The 19921-nt window shown below is 39.1% G+C and overlaps 1 protein-coding gene across 3 annotated transcripts in view; it reads left to right on the top strand.

The window, feature by feature from the left end:
• Positions 1 to 19921, top strand: part of LOC119740209 (5'-3' exoribonuclease 2-like) — an 88282-nt gene that overhangs the window by 37630 nt on the left and 30731 nt on the right. For 2 of the 3 annotated variants that reach the window (XM_038215421.1, XM_038215420.1), the window contains exons 30-31: positions 958 to 1071; positions 7334 to 7521. In XM_038215421.1, the coding sequence (XP_038071349.1) occupies positions 958 to 1071; positions 7334 to 7521 (302 nt within the window). The remainder of the gene's footprint in view (positions 1 to 957; positions 1072 to 7333; positions 7522 to 19921) is intronic. The other variant, XM_038215423.1, reaches the window with a different exon arrangement.

The raw sequence follows: 19921 nt of genomic DNA, 5'->3' as shown, positions 1-19921 counted from the left end.
GAGTGGTGTTATACAAGCATGACAAGAAAAAAACAACGCAATCTGACACTTCCACTATTCAGAGACATACACTAAAGGATAGGAAATTTAGTTGGAAGGAAAATGATACCAAGAACTCCCGATTCGGTCCAGTAGTCTTGATGCCAGCACCATTTTTGTGAACCAATGTCGGGGGCTCCAATTAGGATTGTCACACACAGTAAACAAAAGGATTATCTTAACCCCGGACTTTGGTTCACAAAAATGGCGCTGGAATCAAAACTACCGAACCAATTCGGGAGCTCTTGGTATAAACATTTTTCTTCTAACAAAATTTCCCATCCATACATATCAATAGTGCAGGTCCCTAGATATTTGAAGTGTGAGGTTACGTTGATTTTTCTAGCACCCTGTATTGGAAACAAACAGAATGCGTGACAAAGCAAATGATCCAGTATGCCTTTACATTGGCTGAGTTGGTGTGAGACGTCTTTTTGTAAGAGTCACTGTTCTGCACCGCAAAGCCATCTTGCACCAGTAACTCATTGGTACAGCAATCAGATGTCTTCTGAGAGTTTGATGAGAGGGTGTTTTCCCAACAATGCAACAAGGAAATCACTCGCGCACAGTCAGTTCCCAAGTCTTAACTTGTTAAGTTATAAAGTTGTTCCAATCTCACAACAACAAAAAACATGAAAAACCCAAGCTAACCAAGTGGAGAAGTTTTCACTTTGAAATGTTTTGTTTTACGTTTCACTCAACACACTTCTAAAGACTGAATTGAGAAAAGATACAAACATGATCGTCTACACTGCTCTTTGGCACTGAGTGATGCCAAAACCCCAAAACAGAGATCTACTTTAAATGAGAAACATTGGAGATAAGGTCAATATGATTTACAGTATTCGTAGTGGTGATTTCTTTGGCATGCTTTGTTGGATAAACACCCGTTGTCGTTAACCAAGATTGCATTTTCAGCGGGCACGAAGACGTGGAGATGATGAAGTGGCAAGTAGGGAGCTGGTTGCCGCTGCTTGCCCCACTGCCTCCCCTGCACCCTCAAATCAGCCACGTCCTCCCCCCTTGGTGCAGGTATGATGAGGGCTGACCTACTGCACACTATTACCCTCGGACAGCTTCACAGATGAGGATAGTCACAAAGGACATGCCCGGGAAAGCTATTAACCCTCCTACTGTTTGAACAGTCACAGACAGTCAAAAAGTCCATCCACTTCCCCTGCCATGCCTTTTACACAAGCTAGTCACCAACAGTCGGATCATATATTAAGCAAGCATTCTGACTAGTAAAATTCAGTCAACAGACAAAAGCAGGCAACTGGTACGGTGGGAACAGCTGTGTTATCAATCACCTACAGTCAAAGCATAGCTGTATCAAGTTACAAAAACAGTCACAGCCACTCAGTCCTGCTTTATGTAGGCTGGGAGCTCTTAACTGTTGAAAACAGTCACTTGACTGATTTTGACGGTCAGGACAACTTGGCACAATGTATGTTTGCGTACCGGTAGGAGGGTTAATCTAAGCAAGGGCTTTACTATTTTGTGTCAGATTCTGTGGGTTTTTGTATTTTGAGGCCTTTTGACCCCCCCCCCCCCAAAAAAAACCCATATATTTTATTTCTCAACATTAAGTTTCTTTGTGACACTTTCTCATCTCTGAAATGTCGGACTGAAACTCTGGATTCTCAACTCAATACTGTGTGTAATCTTCTGTTTTGCTATGTTACATTTGTACAGTAATTTTTCCCATCATTTTGAAACCCCCAAAAAGTTTGCTGATTAAAATTTAAAAAAACTCTTTGCAGCTTTTTAAATTAATATATAGTCAACAGACATTATCAAAATACTTAAGGGAGATAGCTCTCTACTTAATAGATCATTAGATGCTGTTGCCTGTTTTGGACCATAACTGTCGCCCCAAATGTCGCTCAGTGTTTGTAAACAAATGGAAGGTCTCAAGTCTGTCTCAAATGTATTCCATTTAAATGCATCCGAAGTAATACATTACTCTCACATAATGTGCATTAGTGCCTTTTTGACTCACTGAGGATATCTTACAAAGCAAAAGACTTGACTTGAAAATGTTCTCGCTATAAAACCGATGCTTACTGTTTTGGTTGAGTGTATAAGAACTATGGACATACCTGTACTCTATGTGGTTTAAACGTCAGTAGCCGCTGTCTAATGTTATGAAACTAGTAAAATGGGGCCAAAAATAAAAAACTGGAATGCTAAAGTTCCTCTATTTATTCTCAAATTGCCCGAGAATGCAGAAGAAATCATCGTAACCCCGGACCCCTTTAGCAAGGCGTGTCTTCACCACCCCCTTCCCCACACTTTCATATGCCCCCCCCCCTTTTTTGTTTCTTGAAAGCTAGATATGCCCCTGAACATTTCTCTTTGTTGTGAGTAACCTGTGAAGGTCAGCTTGTGGTCTTTTTGCACTTATGTTAAATTATCGAAAGGCACTTTTCGCAGAGGTGTCTTTTGTTCAAAAGTACCAGCACAGAAACCTATTTTCGGCATTTTTGTTTACCACAAAAGACAGTTGAACTCATAACGTTCAGAAAGCGGGCACAATTGGTTAAAAAAAAAAGCAGTATTGAAAAGTCATGATCGTGATGAACAATAGGCTTGGAACCGTCCCGGGATGTTTCATTTCAAGCATCACTAGTTTAATCTATCAAGTGCCCGCAAGTGTCTAAATTACATTTTTTTTTTTACAATGTTCATGCGATTAAAATGTGCCTAACATTTCCAGGGTCCTTTTGTAATTGTGTGTAGAAAAGTACATGTAAGCATGCCCTTAATTCCTTACAAATTGTTGATGGTATTTAACCGCCAAGTTAAAATTGGCCACAAAAAAAGAGACCCTGAATAATTAAGCAGTTTGTAATTAGCGGCAATTCCTTTGGCCTACGCTGGTTCGAGCATGAGATGCAACAGCGCATAAAAGTAGGTAGTTATTGTTGAAAGAAGGGTAGTTAAATCTGAAGCACAATGTACTTTGTGTGAATTGCCTCTGGAAGGGCTCTTTTGCTTGGGTGAGTTGGAGCTGCTTGGTGTTGGAGATTTGCTGGTAATGACACTGATCATCGTTCAAAACAGTAATTACAGAGTTTTCACCTTTTTTTTCTGAATTTAAAAGAAAGTTAAGTTTAAACTTTGCTGGTGATTCAGGAAAACAAAATTGTTTGCAATGAAGTAGATGTACATGTACAGTACTTATGCTACTTTAAAGGTAGAATGGATCGTCATTTGTGCATTTTTTTATCTTTCGTCTGAAGCAACAAAAAGGGATTTCTCATTCAGCCGATTGTAATCACGTGACCTCACACACTGAACCAACAAATATTAGTACATGTAACTGCGTGCACATGTGCGTCATGTCAATGCTTGCACCCATTCACGATTTCGCCCAACTACAAATGGGAATTTCCAAAAATGTGTCACTTGACACATCTTTGGAAATGACCTTCTTTTATTGACTTCTTCAAAATGACAGCATTCCAGAAGGAATAATTTCACAGGGAGTTTAGTGTCATTACTGTCTTTAAACCAAATAAGCTTGTCGACAATTATTTTGACGATTATACTTTTTGGATAGCTGCAAATGATCTACTCTATCTTTCAGCACAATAAATATTGGGCTGTCATTTGTCTAAAGGATTTTTTGGAAGAATACACTTCTTTTTCTCCACTCTTAAACTGTCTTTCTCCAAACATAGCAATTCGACAAAGAACTCATTATGCCTGTGGTGTCTGTTTGTTCAGTTCGGTAATTTCCTTTTTTTTTACCACCAAAATTTAGTTCGAAGTTCTGTTCTGATTTTGTATTGCTCTTGTTAAAAACTGCTTTTCTTATATTTTCCCTGTTCTGTTCATGTTTTTAAAAATGTCACTGTGTGAGTTATTTAAGAAATTAAGACTTTTAGGTATTTTGCTGTAAACTTTGATGAATATTTGAATGTACAGTTGGAAACTTATTTCACCTTATAATTATTTTAGAATTTATCTAAGATTATTAAAATTTGACGCATAGGCCCCTATAATTTATAATGCGTATTTATTCAAAGCATGGTTGCCAGTTACATTTTACTTGACATTAATGTATTAAATCTCTTTGATCATTCATCACCCCCTCAAAATGGTTGCAAGTTGGGAACCCGCTCAGTTCATTTTAGGAGTTCTCCAACGATGTGTTTGGTTCTGTGTCTTTAGATTGTTGGCAAAAAGTAGACTCTGGTGATTCAGTATGTGCATAGCCTAAATACCCAGCACTAGTTATAGCCCTTTTTACAAAAATTAATTTGGGCTATGGCTATTATGTTTTTATGTTAATATTTGAAAAGTTCTTATCAGAATAACATTTCATAGAAAAGCACAGTGATGTTTTAAAGTTCATCAAAGTTTGCACTGTACAGGGTGAGTAAAAAAAAACCCGAAACCCAAATGTCAGGACCAATTTTTTATTGAAGTTCTGCGTGTAGCACTTTCAAAATGTAGTATATGAAAGCCCAATTCATGAGCTTTCTTTTAGTACAAGAATCATTCAAATCACTCATGTACTTTTCAAGTTACGGAATTTTAAACACAACCACCGTTTTAAGGTTCAGTCCGCAGATCACCAAAAAGGTGTGCGCTCTTTCAGCAAAACGAAAACAATTCACACACATCTCTATGTGATTTGTTTTCGTTTTGCTGAAAGAAAACTACTGAACTTTTATTGCGATCCGTGGACAGACCTTAAAACAGTTGTTGTGTTTAAAATTCCGTTACTTGAAAAGTACATGAGTGGTTTGAATGATTCTTGTACCGGTACTAAAAGAAAGCTTATGAATTGGACTTTCATATCCTAGATTTTGAAAATGCTACATGCAGAACTTCCCTAAAACAATGGTCCCAACATTTGGGTTTCGTTTTTTTTTACTTGCCCTGTATTCCGGGAATGTGACTGTTTTCATCGTGTATAATTTTTGTATAAGCATCTAAACATTGCCCCAAAAAAGTCCACACTCATTTGAATCTGATCATCTTATGACAATGTCATTTATATAGACCTTCGGGGAAGCTGTTAGCTACATTTTGATACCCTGTTTGCTACCAAAGACTGTTAATCGTCCAACACTGACAACAGTTTATGAACAATGATGCAGTTTGAAAAGTTGCAAATTTAAAGAGTACGCAAGTAAAGTGGAAATTGCTGCATGACAATGTGACACTGCCCGAAATGAGCGGCAGGGAATATCGATCGCACCGTGCTTGTATGCATGGGGACATGTGAAATTGAAATACCCGCGATTTGTTTGGGACACGTGTGTTGGCTCTTAGCAAGTTCTCAACTGTTCAAACTTTATCGTTTTTCATAAACCATAGTCAATCTTGGACGATTTACAGTCTTTGGTAGCAAACGGGGTATCAAAATGTAACTAAAAACATTCCCCAAAGGTCTATATAAATGGTATTATCATAAGACAAAATCAGATTCAACATTATGATCCCTCCAATTAGTGTGGACTTTCTATTTTTGCGGTGTTTATTTCCATGGACATGCTTTGTAGAAATTATATAATAGTTTTATGTAGTATACATCATTGTCCTATTTGAGTAGACTAACAAGTACATCATGAAGCAGCTTCGCTCGTGGAACAGTGGTCAACTAGTGGCTGATTTGTAACATACAAAATAGAGCTTACACCTTAAAGGGAAAATACAACATTTGCAAACATCAAAAAATAAAACTACCAAATCATTTCGAAATACCGTGCTGGACTGTTAGTAAATGACAGTGTAAAGCATCCTGTAAAATCATGGCACCTGGTATACTGTCATTTTCAAGAAAAGTGGTATTTTTGTATCAATTTCCAACGCTGATCGGCCAATCAGCGTTGGAAACAACTAGCTTTTTTTTCAAATACTGGCCCCAATTGACCATCGCACTTGTTTGCAATCGATTACAAACCTATGAACGGGTACGAGCCAGCTAGACTGGTTCCCTGACCTTACAATTCCCCAATGTATGTAAAGTGCTCTGTTTCTTCTTATATGGAGTCAGGGAACCAGACTACAGGAAAATGATCGTTTTTCTTGGTTTTTATAGCATTTTTCGAACCCAAAACCTCAAAAAAGTCAGTGTAACTATATTTGCTATATATTTCCAACCCCCCAATTCCATCCATTTCTGAAAATTACAGCAAAAGCAAATGATGTATATTCCCTTTAACACCAGTAGGAGTGAAAGAATGTCTCTAGTCACACAGTAGTCAATACGTCATCACGAAAACTTTTCGGTCCTGTCTCTCTGCTGCACGGACATTATGATGTGTGTGGCTGTCGTAAACCAGCGATTGAACGAACCACATGGGCAGGTCCTAAATAGCTGACTAAAAAAGTAGACTACGTGTACCGATTGTATGGGTTCTAGCGAAGATTGGTGAACTACTGTATGTTCAAGCATAGGTCTCACTTGCACTTGCTCAGACTTATGTGTAGTTTATTAGAGTGCATTCGTTTCAGTTTGTCAATGTCTTGAATGGGGCATTTATGGATCTTAGTATTTTGTGAAATGTTAGTATTTTGCTGACGCTAGTGAAAGTGATTGGAATCAAAATGGTTTTAAAATGTAAAAAAAATGTCACCTCAATTCAGCAGCTTGCAATTCAATAACTTTGTTCCAGGGGTGATATCACTGATATAGTTTGGCAATGACAGTCTTGTATAAGACCATATTTGCTTGCACATGGAACATGTGATCATTTTTATGGTAACTATATGCTTCTCTGAAAGTTTCATAAAATTTCAGTTTTCATAAATGTGAGGCGTTCTGGCAAAATGAGACGGAACTGGGCACAGGCCGTTGTGGAGAAAAATGCAAGAAAAAAGAATGGGGGGTATTTATTTTCTGATTTATTGATTTTTTTAACCTTTGATCTGTTGATATGTCTACTACACATATTTTATTGAAATAATAAAATATGAAAGCGTTTTGAAGGAAAAAACCAATTGGCATCTTCCAATTTCACGACAATGAAACTCGAAACTTTAAGGCCTTTTTCTAAGTATTTTACCTTTTTGGCATGTGCAACAAACAGTATTGAAGTGCAATAAACAGTATTGTGAGGAGAATTTTGTTCCCTTTCCTAATACATGCAAACCCTCGTTGTGACCTCTGCCCAGTTCGGTCTCATTTTGCAGGAACGCCTCACAAATTGTGTTCTTGCCCAGTACTTGTATATTGATGGCTAAATCTTAGACTTCAGTTTGGGTTTGTATCAATTACTGAATACCAAACAGAAGTGTTAACACAGTTCACTTCGTCGCTCTTCCACAATCACAGACATAACCTGCCTTACGCCAACATTCCACCACCCCAGTCGTCATCATCGTACGGAAGACAACAACAAGGGGGTTACGGTCAGCAGCGGCAACAGCAGCAGTATGGACATGGACAGGGAGGGGGCTACGGCCAGCACCAGCAACGTGGTTACGGCCAGCAGCAGCAGCAATATCCGCAGCAGCAAGCAGGTAAGAAACGAGTTGCCAATGTCTTTATCTGCACGTAAATTGTTGTCTTACCAACAGCTACGTTACCTAGGCCCAATTTCATGGCACTGCTGAACAGTTTGCAGAAAGTTGTTCAAACTACAGCAGAAAGTTGTGCACACTATTTCATGGTGTGGACGTGCGGCTTGGAGATTTATATTGTTTACATGTACATCACTGATTTAAGCAACTTTTTCCTCTTGTCGGATTTTGGTTAGTTGTTTTTACTTAATTAAAGGCAATAGTGAACATTTGCCATTACCTGAAAAAATCTTAACAAGAAAATTCTTTCGCTAAGTGACTGGTACCAAATACCCTGTGAAATTATTCCGCTTGAAATGGTATCATTCGGAAGAAAACAATCATTGAAGGCGGTTTAAGAAATAGTGCCCATTGGCACAGATCTGATACACCGTGCCCTCTGGAGACATGCACACAATTGGAAACAAAAGGTTGTTTACGTCTCCACAGGGCAATTTCTATAGATAAATACGTCTCCACAAGGTTTTCACGAAATAGATATATGGATTTACTCAAAAACTAAGAATTTCCATGGTACAATGTATGTAGATCTGTCGCAAATGGTAGAGTTTTAGAAAAGGGATATTAAGTCCGAATTTCAGCCAAGGAAATTAATTCTGGTTAAACTAAGAGCATTTTGAAACTGTACTTTCAAACTTAAAAACTTTAGTACACGAGAACAAAGAAATGTCTCCACAAGGATACAAATTTCAGTACTATTGTTTTTGTAAGTGTGTGAGTACAGCTGAAGAGAAACTTGAGAGGTTTGGATTTCTATTTCAACTTGAGTTAAAGAGTTAGACATTTTGTCACTTGTAATCAGGGAAGACAAAAACGTTGCTCTTGGGAAGGGTGTCTGACCTCCCTCAAGGTTCGTCAAAAGTTGTTCTGACCGGGCACTGTACTTCTTGGGCAAACTCCTGCTTGTCCTTCCATCAACGGAAGATTCTGAAGTCAAGTGTGTGCTCTGGCTGCACTCTTACCTGTCAGCTAACATGCCATTGCAATTTAGGGATCCCTCGCGGAATGGAGCGTTAATAGGTCCTAATCCTCTTCGCCAAACTCTCTTTCTTCTTCTCCCTCCTACGCTGTGCAAACCATAAAACTAAATTTACCCAGTAGTTAGTGCCCTGTGTTCTTTGAAGACTTTGCTGAAGTCTCCCTGGCATTTGTTTTAGCAAGTCATTGAGAGAGGGTACGGGAATAGACACGTAAACATTGTGACGACGTGTCGGACAGCATTGCTGAAACCTCTCTCCTGGCAAACAAAAAGTACCGTGGTGCTGAAGATTTGTTTAGGCAGATGATCTGTTGTGGATCCAGCGTAGCACCATTCATCAGAGAAAGAAGGTGGATTAGCTGGGCTAAATGGTCCGAGACCTGTGTCAACTTGTTACAAATACCCAGGACGATGCTGTGTTTGCTTGTCCTGTGTGCTAACATGCCAGTGTCCATTCCTCCCGGACTCCGGCTCTGAAGGGGGTTGTACTTTTCAAGACAATGGATGGATTCCAAAGCCTGTCTATCATGCTGTCTTCTTTCTTGACATTGCTGGGGAAGTGAAAGCTTTCTGGTCGCCCCACTTCCGTTTCCAGGCATCAGGATAGGTCTCCCGTAGTTCTTGCTGCCGACAAAACAAAATAATACGTGAAAAAAAGTCAACAGTATTGGGGAGGGAATGAACTTTAGAGTGACATGCATTGGGCATGTTGGTATTTACGCCCAGCGTTTGAGCTCACACTTAAAATTCTTTGAGTCTCAAAAACATTAAAGATGGAAGTACATGTGCTGGTATTTCTAGACCGACTGCTGATGATGGCTCATATGCTTGCACTGTGTGTGACCAAGATTTTGTGCTAGTAAGCCCATGTATTTTTCAGGCCAGTGGAAGACACAGTTTTAATACTGGTTTGTGTAGGCAAATGGTGTAGAGTGTCGCTGACCACTTTTGGTCTGAATGTGAACTAACTTTCAGCATCTTCGTTTGGGAAAGTCAATGTGACCGTGAGCACATAATGGAAAAAGTGTTACAATGGGGAAAGCAAGAGCATCTTGTGCATTTTGTTTTATGGCCTCAGGCAGAGATATATGGAAAGAAACATAGCCAGAATGACTGGGAGTGATCACATGAGGGCAAAATGTGCACTTAACCCTCCTGCTGTCTGAACAGTCACATACAGTCAACACCAATCCTCTTAACTTGCCATGCCTTTTACACAGGCTAGTCACCAACAGTCAGATCATAAGCAGGCATTGTGACCAGTCAAATTCAGTCAACAGACAAAAGCAGGCAAGCTGTATGCACAGCTGGCTTATCAATCACCTACATGTACAGTCAAAGCATAGCTGTATCAAGTTATATAAACAATCACAGCAAGTCAATCCTGTTTTACATAGGCTGGGAGCTCCAAATACTTGACTGATTTTGACTGAACATGCTGAATGGACAACATTGAACACAGTACATGTTTGCATAGGAGGGCTAAAGAGCAAGGAGTAACACAACAGTGTCCTGTACAGCCATATAGGAGGGCCTACTTTCCATGTTATGATGAGCTTTGGCAACCACTAGGTCACATTTTAATTTGTACAAACCATACAATGTTCAACAAAATGATTGGCTGTGAAGCCAGACTAGGCATTATAATCTGTTAGCATGACTTTGGGCAGGACTTGATAAAAAAAAACGCCACAAATTGTATACGCAAGCTTATATATATACTAGTTAAAACCAGTAAACACCATGTGACCATTTCTTTTTAGCCAATCAAGACGAAGAAGCAAGAGAATGTAGGCGTGTCATAAATGCACACATAAGTGTTTATTCCCAAAGCAGCATCCTGATCGATTTGTCAAAACAGCCGGTTCTTGCTTCCTTGACCATATTTCACTTAAATTGACTCAATAGACACTTGAAAAGTAAGCATAGCACAACATTTTTGTATATTCTGGAGGGGGCCATGAGAAACAGTAAATAAAAGAAGCATCTTTATTTAAATAAGCAAAGAAAAAAAAAAGCCTGATGAATCAAGAGAAATTGGCCGATGGGGCTTTTTTTTTACGAGTGCTCTGTTTGTTTAAGGTGAGAGCTCTTGAGAATGTTGCAGGTGTGGAGCCCCATTGTCTATCAAGCCTAGTGGCTGCACTCAGGCTACCTTGAGCCCGCCTCTCAGGAGTTGAAGCCCGCACCCAAACACTGCCCTCACTGGTCCTTGGTGTCCAGGTGGCGAAGTTGTTGCTCACTTGGCCTCAGTGGTTATGTTTTTCTCCTCTCTCATTAGGCCGTACAGAAACTGAATTCATTATGGGTTTGGGATAAAAATTCAAATATTGTTTTGAATAATAGTGTTATTATTATTTATTTATTTATTTTTGGTTCTGATATTTATTGAACATTGAATTTGTGAGGGCAGAGTTGGTTAATGTGAGAGGTTGAGTACAGCCAAGAGTGCCGAAATGGCTGCCTATGGCAGCCGTGTATGCTCCCCAGGGAGTTGAGAAGGTTTCAGGAGTGTTTGCCTGTTGAACATGGGTGATAATAATTGTAAAGCGCTTTGATACCCCGTTTAAATGGGCTATAAAAAAAGCCTGTTTTATTCATTTGTTTAAACTTTTTCTTTTGATTTTTTAAAATTAGCCATATACCTGTATGCATTATTTATATATCGCTGTTTAAACTACCAGTAGATGTCATTGTGTGCATTTTTACAATGTTAGTGTTACCATGAACTGAAAATATAGGGATTCCCCTTGTTGGAAAATCATGCAAAAGGCAAATACATTGTTTTGCAAGTGAACTTGTAAAATAAAAAAAACAATAAAAAACAGGGGGGGGGGGGAAACGCCGAAAATCACCAGTGTCTGGGTCTTAAGGCATGTTTATGGAAATCAAATACTGTGACTTCATTTCTATGTGACCCAATTCCATGTTGGTTGATCGTGGACAATCTTTCTAAAGCAAAAAGAAGAAAAAATTGGAACAAAGGAGTAATGAAGCATCCTGATTTTAGGTGTGCGTCTGTGTTTATCGGCATCCATGTACTTGAAACTTTTACAAGTGTTTAGCATTTGCCATCTGTAGCCTCCTTCAACTCAATAATCGCTGTGAAGGGCCCATTGTTCTCCAAGTAATTCTCACCATATGTCCTCCCTTTTCCTCTCACTTAACCACATGTGCCTGCACATCGAGGAGCAGTACGATGCTTTTTTTGTGTGTTTAAGGGCGAACTGTTGAGGGCGCTATTTATTGCATTCATGGCAGCTTAAAGGTGGGTTTATACTTCACCCAAGTTTCACTGCGAATCCAATTCGTTAGGTACATTGTGTGTAAACGTCACAATGAAACGTAAATTGTTGACGTCATGACATTCGTTTTCGCTTTCGTGTGAAGTATGAACCAGTCTAATGAGGGCGTTCAACATGTGTGGATTATTGAGCCATGTGTGTGTATGGCATCTTTTGTATTAAAGCAACTTGAGCATTACATGTTCGTGGGTAAGAATGCCATTCATCACCCACGAACAGTGCGCTTCCGAGTGTATTGACCTACTTAACACCCTCCAAGAATTCTTCATGATTGATTGAACGATTGCCGTTGTACATCTTCATTGTTGAATTATGTTTATTTATAAGAAAAGAACAATGATGTCACATCAATGTTATTATTTAGTCAATTAGTTACATTGAAAGCATTTGAGTGAACGGCAGTCGTCGAGCTGCCACAGTAGCCAAGTGGCTAACGAGATGAGCTACGGATTAAAAGTCCCTGGTTTGAATCCTGCTATGTCACCAACAGTCAGATCATATTTTAAGCAAGCACTGTGACTAGTCAAATTCAGTCAACAGACAAAAGCAGGCAAGTGGAAGGCACAACTGGCTTATCAATCACCTTTAATTAAAGTTGTATTAAGTTACATGTACATAAACAGTCACAGCCAGCCAGCCTGCTTGATGTAGGCTTGGAGCTCTTAACTGTTAAAAACAGTCACTTGACTGATTTTGACTGAAAGGACAACTTTATACAGAGAGTATGTTTGCATAGGAGGGTTAAGGTTTTAGACCACGTGCAATTTTAAGTTAGATTTCTCCATGTACAGTTTACATACATTTACATGCAGAAAGTTGACCGTAAAGTTCGGAAAAGTGGCCTTTTTGGACTTTGGGAATCATTGTCAATGAGAGTCAAATGTGCGCGAATATTTGCACATGTTGTGAATCCCCCTTACCATGTTAACAAAGCAAAATGAATGTTGGCAAAGTGGGTCAATTTTAGAACGGGGTGCCCTCACAAAATGGTAGTTTTTTGGTATGTTTTGCTGCTGGAGTGCCTCTTTTTACATTTATGTACTCCACGTGTGCACATGACTTAGCGAACTGTTCGTTGCGTCTTTGTTTTGCTGCACACGATGTGTTTGTTTGGTATTTCTTTGTATTGAATACGCGTGGGCGGTTTGAATACATTGTGCACATGTACATAGCTCATGCATTTTGCGGGTAGTGGGGATCGTTCATGGCTTTTTAACCAATTTTTGTTTTGTTGATGCTACATTATACATGTATGTATCTGGACCATTTTTGATTGTTTCGCTGGCTAACCACAGAATTGAAAGTCAGTGTGCACGTGTATGTGTTTGTATGGCATCATATGTATTGAATATGTGTGGGAGGTTTAGATACATTGTGACGCTGATACAATGTGCGGGCATAGGGACTTGTTCATGGCTATTTAACCCATTTTTTTGTTTTGTTGGTGCTACAGTATAGTACATCTGTGCCATTTTTTAAACTGTTTTGCTTACCATAAAATAAAACTCAGACAGGTGGAGAGGCCATGGCATTGATGCTTATAAACTACCATTCATAAATACCTAAGACAGTTTACCCATTCCTATTGGACGAGAGCTCGTCCAATAAAACACCAGCTAGTTTTAAACACTTTATTCCTGCGCCACATGGCGCAGGACGCACCGCGTGCACTCGCCAATCTCCATAAAAGGAGATGTTTAGCACTACGCGTGCGAGGCACATACCCGGTACCATAGGCATAGCCAGAGGAGCGTTTCACAAAACATGAGGTAAAATTGTTTAACAAACTCGTTAGCGAATTGTGAATTTTCGACTTGTTTTTTGACTGAAAGGTATTTATGAATGGGAATAAACAGGCCTACCGTACATGTATGTGCTTGGTCAGTATTAAACAAACTTAACTCTTTCACTACGGAATTTAATTTACCGATTTTTCCACGTTTGGACGTAATAAACCGCTGGAAATTCCGCCGTGTGTCGATGTGGACGCTGCCATCTTGAAATGTCTCTCTGTAAACAAACTGCTCACAATAATGTGCAGCAGACCCCGGCGAGACGGAGAGCCCCTGGCAGCGGCTCAAACTAGGGTCAGAGGTTATGCGATATAAATTATGTAGATAAGGCACACGTCATGGGGATACCCTGTTTATTCACAGCGACGTCACCGAGCCGCTGCCAGCGGCTTGCCGTAGCGAAAGAGTTAAGTATCTTTAAAACTGGCTAGGGACCCGGGAGTGGATAATGACCCTCACCTTCGGCTCGGGCCATTATCCGCATCCAGGCTCCTAGCCGGCAAGTTTAAAGCCGGCCAAGCACATGTTTATTCCCATTTAAAACAACCCTGAGTGTTAAAACGGCAGTGTTTGAAACCAGTCGCAAGAACCCACGCTCTGCGCCACATTCACGCACTTTAAGCAGCGGACGCAGAGGCTACAACCGAATGCTTGTGAACCACCAATCAGATCACTATAAAAGGAGATGTGCTGAGCACACTGTGCGCGCTGCTTGCACTATAGAAATGGCCCAGACATGGAGAAAACAAAAAGCAGAGCAAAATTGTTGAAAGTCTGTCAACTTTGGGACGTTGTGGTTTTTGACTGCAAAGGCACTTCTGTGTGGGGATAATAGTGGGAGGGAGCAGTTTAAAACGGGTTAGGGGCCTGATAAAAGCCCTTACCTTTGGCCGGGCCGGGCCAAGGCCCCTAACCTGTTTCAAACCAACCTCTTCAAACTGCCCCATCACAATAATATTCCCTCACTTGATTTTATCAGAAATTCTGGCGATTCACAATGCAGTGCACCACCAAGAGTTTGCCACGGAGAGTTCATTTTTCCCAGTGCATTGTGGGAGATGGTCGACAAATTCGCAATCGTTAGTTTTTCCGGTCATTGGTTTCGTAAGCGTATGATTCGAGGATCTGTTTGCCCATTTCTTTTCTTGTTATCAATATGGTGTTTTTTGTAAGGCGGCAGAACGCTATGCCCCAATCTATGACATACATGTATTAGCTCAAGTTGTCTACCGACACTCATTCAAATGGGCCATGTTTTGTCGACCGTAAACTTGAAAAATGGACTCTCCGTGGCAAACTCTTGGTGGCGCACTGCATTGTGAATCGCCCGAATTGATCCCAAAAACTCAACTTGGTACATGTGTACATTGTACACGTAGCACAGTTTTCGTGCAAACTTGAAGACCATTTTCCCATAAGATGGGTGAGTCATACACATGTAGACTGAAACATGGAGTATCTACCCACTGGGCCACCTTCGGAGTTTTGATTCCACGTAAATGTCATCTTTAATTTGTAGGTCTTTGTACTTGTTTTATAAAGTACCCTTACGATCATTTCCTCTTAGTTAAATATTAAATCCTCAAATTGAAAAAAAAAAAAACCACGGTTTTATAATGACCATTTTGTGACGAATTATCTATTTTTGTTTGAATTGTTATTGAATAGCTTCATAATGGATTGTTTGAAGTGTGGCGAGTTGCATTAATGTAGCTACATTTGTTTTTTTTTTGCAAATGTACCCGTACATGTACATGTACTTTGTTCTACCATGGATTACAAAATTCTTTTGTGCTGTCTGAATGGCCATGCATTAAATATTAAAGGGATCATATGAGATGTTTTCTTCTTTTACATCTTTGTTTATAAATGCACATGCACAATTTAATCTCCTGTTAATGAGTGACATGGTGATTCTACTGTTAACATCTGAGGTCCGTTGACACTGAACGTTTTGAGTAAACTGCTGAGTTGGGTTTGAACTGTAGTATTAAATCCCTCCTACTGTTTGATTATTGTTATTTATTTCTGGTGTTGGAACCAAGGATTCCTCAAAAGAGCAACAGGCACTGTAGCTCGCAAGCCTGAAGAAACCTGTAGAGAGGAGACAATAAGGAGAATTACAGTTTTAGAGGTGGGAGGAAAAGCCCAGAAGAATATTCTGGGGAAAACCCACGGAATTCAGATAGGGACTGAAAACCCAATCCACATGTTGGCCTAAACCTCAATTCTACAGCTACCGATACATGCGTATTTCAGCACCAAAGCTTGACAGAATTTTGGATATTTCGCTGTCATAAACCTTCTTTTCTTTGGTGATTCGTTATTGTGTCAGCACCTTTTTTTCTCACAAATATAGTTCTCAAAAAGAAAATGTTGGGGTTCATAATTTGAACAGAAAAACCACTAAACTGGACATTTTCTTCCTGAAATGACATCCAGCAACAGCACCCTCGGTTGTTCAGAAAAGCATGGATAATTTTTAAATGGTTAAAGAAGTGCACTTTTCAATAAATTTAACGCAAAAAGAAAAGTGTCCATTATTTTTCATACATTCATGAGGAGTAAAAGGTTGCAAAAAATATGTTCCAAAGAAAAATTCACTTCATGAAATGTCCTAAGTTCAGTCTTAGACGTACATGTACATTGTACATGTATGTAATCAGGGCTTGAAGTTCAGTTTAGAATCTACTGGACTGTTTGGCAAGTTAAAACAGTTACTAGACCACAGGTGAATTTCAAACTCTGGTGCCAAGATGAGGGAGAAAAAAAACAACATTTTTTCGAAGTAGGCAAATTATTGGTTTTTGTGGGAAATGGTTAAAGCAGAGTAATATAAAGGCAAAAGAAAAATTTCAGTATTGAGCAAAATTGATTGAGCTGTGAACTTCTGAGTTTCACAATACATGAAAAAAAGGGTTTTTTGAAAGTGTTACCATTCAGTTCAGTTTTGGTAAGGAGAAACCTCCAGTTTTAGATCTATGGAGAAACCAGTTGATATACAGGGTTAGTAATAACAATAATAATAATAATAATAGTAATTACCCTGGATTGGACATTTGGGAGACATCCCCATAGACTTGTGCACAAATTGTTCAAGCTTAAATGTGCCCTAACCCAATATTTTCTTGTCCTTTTCCGACGAATTTCAGTATGTTTACTAATTAGACAACGAGCAACAAATACAACCTAATTGCGACAATATAATTGTGCCTCTAAAGGGGGCCTGTGACATTAGGGAGACATGAAAATGTCTCCCATCGTGCGAAGAAACTACGATAACGTGTCTCCTTAGTGGTACCTTTACACGTATAGATTTATACAGTGCACTCATCCGGAAACCCGATCAAGGCGCCTTCACACACAAAAATAGTCAAGCTCCAGTCAGAGTGAAATAACTAGTGAAGTAGATAACTAGTGAAGTAGATGAGATTTCAGTTCTCTTTTGAAGATGTCCAGGGATGTTGTTTGACGGAGTGTGGCAAATAAAATGAAACCCAAATGTCGGGACTATTGTTTCAGTGAAGTTCTGCATGTGGCACTTTCAAAATCTAGGATATGAAAGCCCAATTCATAAGCTTTCTTTTAGTACAAGAACCATTCAAATCACTCATGTACTTTTCAAGTTACGGAATTTTAAACACAACCACATTTTAGAAGTCCAGCCACGGATCACAAAAAGGTATCTGTTCTTTCAGCAAAACCAAAACAATTCACATAGGGATGTATGTGAATTGTTTTCATTTTGCTCTCACTTTTTTGTGATCCGTGGACAGAAGTTTAAAACGCTGTTTGTGTTTAAAAAACTTGAAAAGTACATGAGTGATTTGAATGATTCTTATACTAAAAGAAAGCTAAATGAATTGGGCTTTCATATCCTATATTTGAAGTGCTACATGCAGAACTTCACTAAAAATGGTCCCAACATTTGGGTTTCATTCTTTTTGACTCGCCTGTATTTGTGTTGTTCAAATTTTGAGTAATATAAAAAAAGTCACGCAATTTGCCTCATTCGGGATTTACTCTGCACGCACAGCGTTGTACAACAGGGAGTGTGTTCAGTGAAGTGTGGATGATCCATCGAGTCATGTACTTATTGACATCAAAACACAGGATTAAAGCTTTCATATTTATGCAAATGACCCTCAAACACAACTCAATTTTAAAAAAAGCGGAGAAGCAAGTTTGAAGTCATGCACTTCGCCTACCCACATGTTTGCCAGAGCAATTTTGGCTTGGAATGAGCTTGCCGCACAGTGTGGCACAGCAATCTATCTGAAGGGCGCTCTCCAGGTTTTTGAGGGTCCTTGTTTGTTTTATTTGTAATTGCTTTTGGCTGGCTTTGTAATTGTTTTTGTCTCTATATCTTTCTTTGACCGCAATGACCTGGCCTTTTTTTTTGTCTGGCTATACCGGAGAAAATTTCAAGGGCGTTGAGCGAACTACAGTAAGAGTCCTCACAGCTTCCAACAAAAACAAAGGAAGCAGCTTCTATAACAGGCTCCCCTGAAATTAGACAGGGCTTTAAAGAAGTTTGATTTGGGTCAAGTCCTGTTCAAACAACACAGAAAAAAAAAATGTGTTCTTTTCCGTGAGTACCATCGACTGGTCCAACAATTTTTGTTCCGGGTTTTTTTTTTTAACATGATTGAGTTTTCTGCATTTCCTAATCTAGAGGGCGCTGTTTAGGCCGTCTGTGTGAGTTGCTGTTTTCTCAGGATGGACATGTAACATTGTTTGAATGATGGAAATGAACAGTCAAACAACATGTTGTTTGAGTAGATTTGCACATCAAGGGCGAGTGTTAACAATTTGCACACAATGGACAAAATATTTCAAATTTTGTTGTTTTTTTCTTTTCTTAAAAAAAATTCAAAACATTTAATTCCCAATATTTGGTTATCCAAAATTCAAGTTCATTAAAAAGACAAAAAACACAATAACAATCCCCTTTTCTTTTCTTTTTTCTTTTTTTTATAAAAAAATATTTTCAAAATATTTAATTCCCAAAATTTGATTATCCAAAATTTACGTTCTTTACAAAGACCAAAAACTCCAACAATCCACTTTTTTCTTCTGTTTGTGTTTTCATGAGTGTGTAAACCCCGCCAGTCGTGGACCTTGGGCAAAAGGGTTAGGGCACAAACAATATTACTGACCAATAACTAGTCCACGATTGAAATTCGTGTACAAAACCAATGAGACCTGTTGCTAAAAAGTCAGTACAAACAAAGGAATGAGGATTAGGGACAGCAGGGGTTCTACGATTGTCGGTGTTTACATGGGTGTGTGAGTGGGGTTTTTATATTAAATTCTTTTTGGGGGGGGGGGGGGAGTGGGGGGTTTCAGGAACTTCACCTGTATGTTACCTGTTGACTTGTCACATTTTCTTTCAATTGTTGTATAAGGTGTGAAACAACATGAGAAATGTCATCAAAATAATGGAAAATAATGACAAAAAGAGACTTCGGTGTCAGTGAAAGGTTCATACATGTACATGTATGAACTTGTTTTGTTTGATTCCTGGGTTTCTTGAGTAGGACCATGAATCAGGCTTGCAATCTTTTCCTCAGACCAGGCCTGGAATTTCCTCCTTTTTGTAACTTCCCTGACATGCTTTTTACGAATACATTGCAGGGCGATTCTCCAGAAATATTGAAACTAAATTAATTTTGTGAAAAAACTTTATGTGATGTAATACATATGATTATTATTCCCTAAAGTGTTGCTTTTAAGTAAAGATGCAAATTTCCGAGGATGTTTCATAATTTTAGTCTTTCTGTGCATAAATGAGCATAATTTTAATTACAAAATGTCACACACGTCAGCGATCAAAATGTCACACACGTGACCACAAAACCATACATGTAGTGAAACTAAAGCAGAGGGTGTACATTGTTTATGCATGCTGTAAATCACAAAAGACTAGTCTTACTCAAAAAGAAGTATGGGTGTGTGTGTCCTTAGAACGTTGGATAAAAGCCTGAATTTCCGGTATGTGGATAACATTTTTTAACGTCTGATGTCACACATGTGACTAAACTTTGATGACCCCTCGTAATATTTTGACGTAATTTGTGAAAGTAGAAACTGTCCTCTGAGGTAGGGAGTAAAATGTACTAACCTGATGAATCATTTAAAGTAATATGTCAGATGTAGTTAACAAGGGGTAAAGCTTCAAAAATCAGACGAGCCCAATTTTATGTCACGCCGTGACCAAAGAATGGCCCTGCACTGTTTGGTACATGCAAAGGTTTATGGTA

Source organism: Patiria miniata, unplaced genomic scaffold (assembly GCF_015706575.1).
Source record: "Patiria miniata isolate m_02_andy unplaced genomic scaffold, ASM1570657v1 HiC_scaffold_5, whole genome shotgun sequence".
In the NCBI taxonomy this organism is placed as follows: Eukaryota; Metazoa; Echinodermata; class Asteroidea; order Valvatida; family Asterinidae; genus Patiria; species Patiria miniata.
The sequence above is the reverse complement of the archived record's forward strand: the minus strand, read 5'-3'. Positions and strand labels throughout refer to the sequence as shown.